At 36.4% G+C, this 6,348-nt stretch overlaps 1 protein-coding gene across 1 annotated transcript in view; it reads left to right on the forward strand.

Moving 5' to 3' along the window:
- uggt2 (UDP-glucose glycoprotein glucosyltransferase 2) overlaps positions 1 to 6,101 on the forward strand; it is a 374,691-nt gene extending 368,590 nt beyond the window's left edge. The window contains exon 40 of the mRNA XM_043691456.2: positions 239 to 6,101. Coding sequence (XP_043547391.2) covers positions 239 to 261 — 23 coding nt within the window. The 3' untranslated portion in view covers positions 262 to 6,101. The remainder of the gene's footprint in view (positions 1 to 238) is intronic.
- The last annotated feature ends 247 nt before the right edge of the window (positions 6,102 to 6,348 follow it).

Here is a 6,348-nt window from a genome sequence, read left to right on the forward strand (position 1 = left end):
TCCTACCATCAATTGTATAAGCCCTACCTTTGTTCGTTTACCAAAATGCAACACCTCACATTGATCCAGATTGAACACTATCTGCCAATTTTCAGCCCATTGACCCAATTGATCAAGATCCCTTTGTAATCTTGCAACCCGCGTATTTTATAAAATTCAAAATACTAGTCCCATGATGAAGGTTGTGAAGCATTTTGCTATTGTCATTAGCATTTCATCTAAAATTTCTGTTTTCCAGCTCCTGGACGAGATGAACTCTAGCAAGTCTCTGAAATTGTGTTGCACACTAAATAAGTAAGAACTATAGTTAGAACAAAACATGTTACTTCTGTCATATATATTACTTGAGAACTTTGATTATGCATAAGAGTGTACAGTGTACATGCAATAACATGATAGTTGTGTGTACTTTGAGGTAAAAATTCCTGTTATATTTGTTTTTTATAAATTGGAAACAGCCTAAGCATTTGCTGTGAAATTCACATGTCTGGTGTGTAGTCATGGTCAAAGCTGATAGCAGACAGCCTAATTCCAAAAAAACAATTATCAGTATTATAATCATCATTCATTAAACTACTTGAATTGTAAAGGTATTCACAAAAATTATTTCTGACTTATATATAATTCATAGTGTCATTGTTTACAAAAGAAACCAATAATATCAAACAATATGCTTTGCTTTCAACTTTGGCCTTTACTTCCTGAAATGTACTCCTGATGAAATTTCAAATGTTGGCTTTGAACCTCAACATGGATTATCGTGTATCATGGATTTGTCTTTGAAAAGTCAGGATTCATGTGTAACAATAGAATGAAAAGTAAAAAGTCGACTGTTCTATGCTATTGAGCAACTTTGTGGTGTTGTACACCATTGTCAGATAGAAATTATCAATGCACATACAAATCCATGTACATCGATTTCACATCTCCATTAACCTCTACTATGACATGTTGAAACTTCTGGAACATTTAAAATTAGGACACAAAAATAGAAGCCTTTGTTTACTCATTAGTAAACTTAAACTGTCAGGAATATCAACGTTCTCTGTTTCCAATGTTCATTTCTTGGACTATCAGGCCAGGGCTCCCCATTTACATGATGCATTTCAATTAAATAGTCCAGTCTCGTGAGCATTAATGGATTGAATTAACACCAACATTAGTGTGACAACAGTTAACAAAAATCAAGATTATGTACATACTAAAAGATTTATTTTCCCAGGAAATTGTGGAAGAGTGTCTTTAGATGTACTGTAAACTTTGTTTTAACTGGCACTCTCGATAAACTGGCAAAAATAAAATACCTCAATTACTGGAAGTTTACTATATTATCACAACCTCCACTATGTCCATGTAGTCATTTGACGATGTGAGTGAGAAGGCTCTATGCCCTTAAGTTATATTTAAGGCAAAGTTGCACTTTTATTTCAGTGATTTATACTGTAACAAAACTATAATGATGATGTGTATACCCCTGCATTGTTTCTATTATTTAGTGTGTGCTTTTACATGAGGTGGACCTCTTGATCAACTGGTACACTCCGGGTCACTTATCTGCTCGTTAATTTGCTAATGCAGGGCTTCCCAAAGTGGGGCTAGGTGATGTTGCAAGCTAAAATTTTGATATCATGCACTATAAGGCAACCATGACACATACTAAATGTCAAAATAGGATCACATTGGGGGAAATAGTGGCTTTGTTTAAACATGCAACAGGAATGTCATTCAGGCTGAAGCTCGTTGCCATAACTTTGGCAGAATTTTTATTGACAGTCCTGTTTTTTTAATAGGCCAAAGTTACAGTGTTGCGGCAGGGAAAGCCTTAAGGAGATTCATCTTTGTGACTAAAAGTCAACATTTAAAAACTACATGATACCCATAATGAGCTATTTAGCACTGTTCCATTTATTTCCTTTAAACTATATACTATTTTAGTATGCCTACATGACAAGAGAATCCAGAAAAAAGCTTTACACTTCAAAATATAAATTGTGCAAATTCGTTTTTGGTTCACTCCTGTATCTGTTAATTTCTCATTACATGATATGCCTTTAAATGCTGTCCATAACAGTATGTTCATTCCTTTCAAAGGTGTGGAAAACAGGAGGGTTTGTGACTAACTATGTATTTCCATTTGGTAGCTATCAAAACGTTTTTGGAGTTTGCATGAATGCTGAATACGTTTAACTTTTCTTTTGCTCCAATTGTACAACAACACGGTTTTTGTTTTGCTCCTGGCTGTGAGCATTGACTTCAGGGACTGACCAAATGGTCTCCTCTTTTCTGCAAAGGAGGGAATGTAAAGAAAATAATCAAGTTGGTTCTTCATTATCATGGAATCATATACCATTTGGACCACTTTCCTGATATAGTCTTCAGCTGAATCATTGGACAAGTATTTACTGGACTGGACTTTCCAAACAGCTGGCAAAAGACTTCAAACTTTACTGAGTTTTAACTCTGCAGTATATTTATTTTAAACAATTTTTCTGTCTTTTTTCACTGCTCCTGAGATGAGTAATATATCTACACTTGATTTCCCAAGAGTGTAAAGTAGGATTATTATTTGTTGGCATACCTGAGGAAACAAATATCTGAAAATTGATGGAAGAGAATTACAAAGAAAACTTAGTTTGCATTTGTACAAAATTAATTGGACAACTGCAGAAAATGCATTGTCACATTACATCAATGTCTAAATATTGTATTTTCTATGTTAAGCCACATTATATACCCCATAGTCAGATTTATATTGAATCACCTGTCAATTAATGAATATGTAACTGGTCTGACATCTCAGACATCTGTTCCTACATAAGTAGGCCATTCAGCTCATCGAATGGGCCATTCAATGAGATCATGGTAGATCTGATAATCCTCAACTCCACTCTCACAGATTCACAACTCTCCGAAGAAATTCCCCCTCATCTCTGTCTTAAGTGGGCAACAATTTATTCTGAAATTCTGTACTCCAGTCCTAGACTCTTCCACAAGGGGAAACAATCTTTCTGTATCGACACTGTCAAGTCCCCCAACAATCTTCTTCCATCTTTTGTTTCTTACCTTGACACTGATTTTTCACTTATTAAAGATGATTTCTTCATTTTATACTTATTCCATCACATACCCAAGTGTTTCGTTCTCAGCTTTGGTCTTGCTGCACCTGTACATTAGTCTTTAGTAATTTATCAACAAGGACACCTAGGTTCCTTTGTACATGTACAATTTACAACCTCTTACCATTTAAAAAATACTCTGCTGTTAAATTTCCATTAATTCCTCTAGTACATTGTTATTAATAGAAACACTAATTTCCTTCAGTTCCCCATTCTCCATTGCCACTTAGGTCTCTAGTCCTAGGAGATTTCTGGTATTTTCCTCTATAATAACACAAAGTAGTTATCTGACTACCATCCCATCACTGTAAAAATATTTATTACCCTAAGAATAAGGATGGACTTATGAAGACTCAATAAACTATACCCAACAATCACTTTAGAGATTGGTTTGGTCACTATTTACATTCGCCAAACATCTGTTTTCCTTGCACTTATGACGTTACACTACTACTGGTCTCGGTACAGATAGTCCTCTCGATCTGCACTTTACTTTCTTTCCTGCTCAAGTCTTGTTCTGGAGACTTCATCTCTCAGAGTAAATCTTATTTAAAACACATTACTAGCTCCTAAGCCTTAATCCCCCAAATTTTCAGTTTCTGTCTGTTTCTCTCTTTCTCAATCTGAGAATTTTTCCTTTGGCTTACTTACATTTAAAATTCAGGGTGATGTGCTTACATGGATTACTATTATATTCATTACATACAGTTAGCTGGCTGATAATTTGACAGAGAAAACAAAAAAATGTTGGAGATCACAGTGGGTCAAGCAGCATCCATGGAGAGAAAGCAAGCTAACAATTCAAATCTAGATGACTTCATCAGAGCTGACATTAAGTGTGAAGGGAGCAGCATTTATACAATAGTCAGGAATAGGGGAGGAGTTCTGGGGAAGAAAGGATATTGATAGTTCAGGTTCTTGGATCATTGGGACACTTTTCTAGGTGACTTGTACAAGAGGGAGGAGCTGCACCTAAACTGGAGAGATACCAATATCCTTGCAGGGAGATTTGCTAGTGCTGCTCAGGAGGATTCAAACTACAGTGGCAAGGGGCTGGGAACAAGAGCAGCAGATCAGCCATTGCAGACTTGGAGGGGAAGGTGCATGTTACAACTAGTAAATCAGGAAAATAAAGACTGGCAGAGACAGGTAAATGAACATGATAGTACTAATAGGCTGAAGTGTGTTTATTTCAACACAGGGAGTATTATAAGTGAGGCAGATGAGCTTAGAGCCTGGATCAGCACATAGGACTATGATGTTCTGGCCATTACAGAGATTTGGTTAAGAGAGAGAGAGACAGGATTGGCTGCTGAACATTCCAGGGTTTCGTTGTTTTAGACGAGTTAGAGAAGGTAAAACAGGTGGAGGAGTTGCATTACTAATCAGGGAGAATGTTACATCTGCACTCAGAGAGGACATATTGGAGGCTCATCCACTGAGGCAATATGGGTAAAGCTTAAAAATAAGATGTGTGCAGTCATTCCGATTGGATTACAGTATAGGGCCCCCCAACAATCAATGAGATATTGAAGAGCAAACGGATTGTGGAAAGATACCATAAAAACAGAGTTGTCATAATGGGTGACTTTAATTTCTCCAATATTAACTGGGCTTCCCTTAGAGCAAGAGGCTTAGATAGGGCAGAATTTGTTAAGTACATCCAAGAGGGTTTCTTGAAACAATATATGGATAGTCAAAGTAGAGGGGCAATACTGGAACTTGTATTCATTAATCAACCCAGCCAAGTGACGGAGCTTTCAGTGGCAGAGCATTTTGGAAACAGTGATCACAACTCAAATTGTAAGATAGCTATGAATAAGGATAAGTCAGAACCCTGTGCCAGTATATAAAATTGGGGACGGTAAATTACATTAGTATTAAGCAGGAGTTAGGGAGTGTTAATTAGGAGGAACAGTTATCAGATGAGTCCACATTTGACATGTGGGAATTGTTTAAAGACCTGCTGATGAGAGTTCAGGACTGGCATGTTCCAGTAAGGAGCAAGGATAAGAATGGCAAGGTAAGGGACCCTTGGATAACAAGGGAGGTTGGGAGTTTAGTCAAAAGGGATAAAACAGCATACGTAAGGTTCAGAAAGCTAAAATTGGACAGGGCCCATGAGGAACATAAAGAAAGCAGGAAAGAACTCAAGCAGGGAATTAGGAGAACAAGAAGGGGCCATGAAATAACCTTGGCAGATAGGGTTAAAGGGAATCCCAAGATATTCTGTACATACATTAAAAACAAGAGGATAACTAGTGTTACGAAGGGGAGGTCGACTCTTCTTTGATAATTAAAACTGAAACATCCAGAGAAGATCGCCTCACCTCATAATCTGAATAAAAAAGTTGTGACATGGGTATAATCTGCCTCTCAACTCCCAATCTATTATAAAGAGGTGGTTAAATGAAATGAAATCCTTTCACTCACTCTACAATTAACAACTATTTATTTATTCAATTCTAACAGTAAACAATTCAACATAATTACTATCAAACAGAATAAATCTCTTCTAACTGCTTCCTATTCCCTTACTGAACTACATTTTAATAGATATGCTATTTCAATAACATAGGTCCCACTTATATAAATCCAATTAATAAGAATAAATTAAAACTTAATCTCTCCAAGTTCGCACAGTCTGTGTCTTCTCTGCTTTATCTCCAATCTTCCTTCTGCTGATTTGATGTCACAGATGTCTTTCTTCTGATGATTCTTCTGTGAGGATTTTGAGCTGAAAATAATGTGATACCTTTGATGGAACGTTTTAGAAAGCTTAAAGATTTCTGTAAAAAGCCCAATATTTGTTCTTCAGATAACAGTTGGCTCTGTGTTCAAATGGCAGGTAGCTGTCTGCCGATTTTCAAAATTCCCGGTTGTATATATCCCCCCATGCCACATTAGAAAGCTAAACAAATTGTAAGAATTTAAAGTAAAAACAACCCATTTTAAATTCAATTGGTCCTGCATCTACAAGTGTATTTTTAAATTAATTCGCTGAATTTAAACTGTTGTCTGAGTAAAATGCTACTTGGAACTACTAATTGAAAAGTCTTTTGATAGACTTGTTTCAATTTTGGAGCTCTCTGCACAATGCTTGCAAACTTGCAGGCCCAGCCAAAGCACATTCTCTTAAAAGGGACCACGCACTGTTTTCAATTCATTTTACAATTTTTACACAGGAACTTTTGTGGGACTAGGAAGGATATGGAGGATAGTGAGATTTCTG

Source organism: Chiloscyllium plagiosum, unplaced genomic scaffold, assembly GCF_037043375.1.
Source record: "Chiloscyllium plagiosum isolate Xiang-an unplaced genomic scaffold, Cpla_swu_hap1 HiC_scaffold_6, whole genome shotgun sequence".
Taxonomy (NCBI): Eukaryota; Metazoa; Chordata; class Chondrichthyes; order Orectolobiformes; family Hemiscylliidae; genus Chiloscyllium; species Chiloscyllium plagiosum.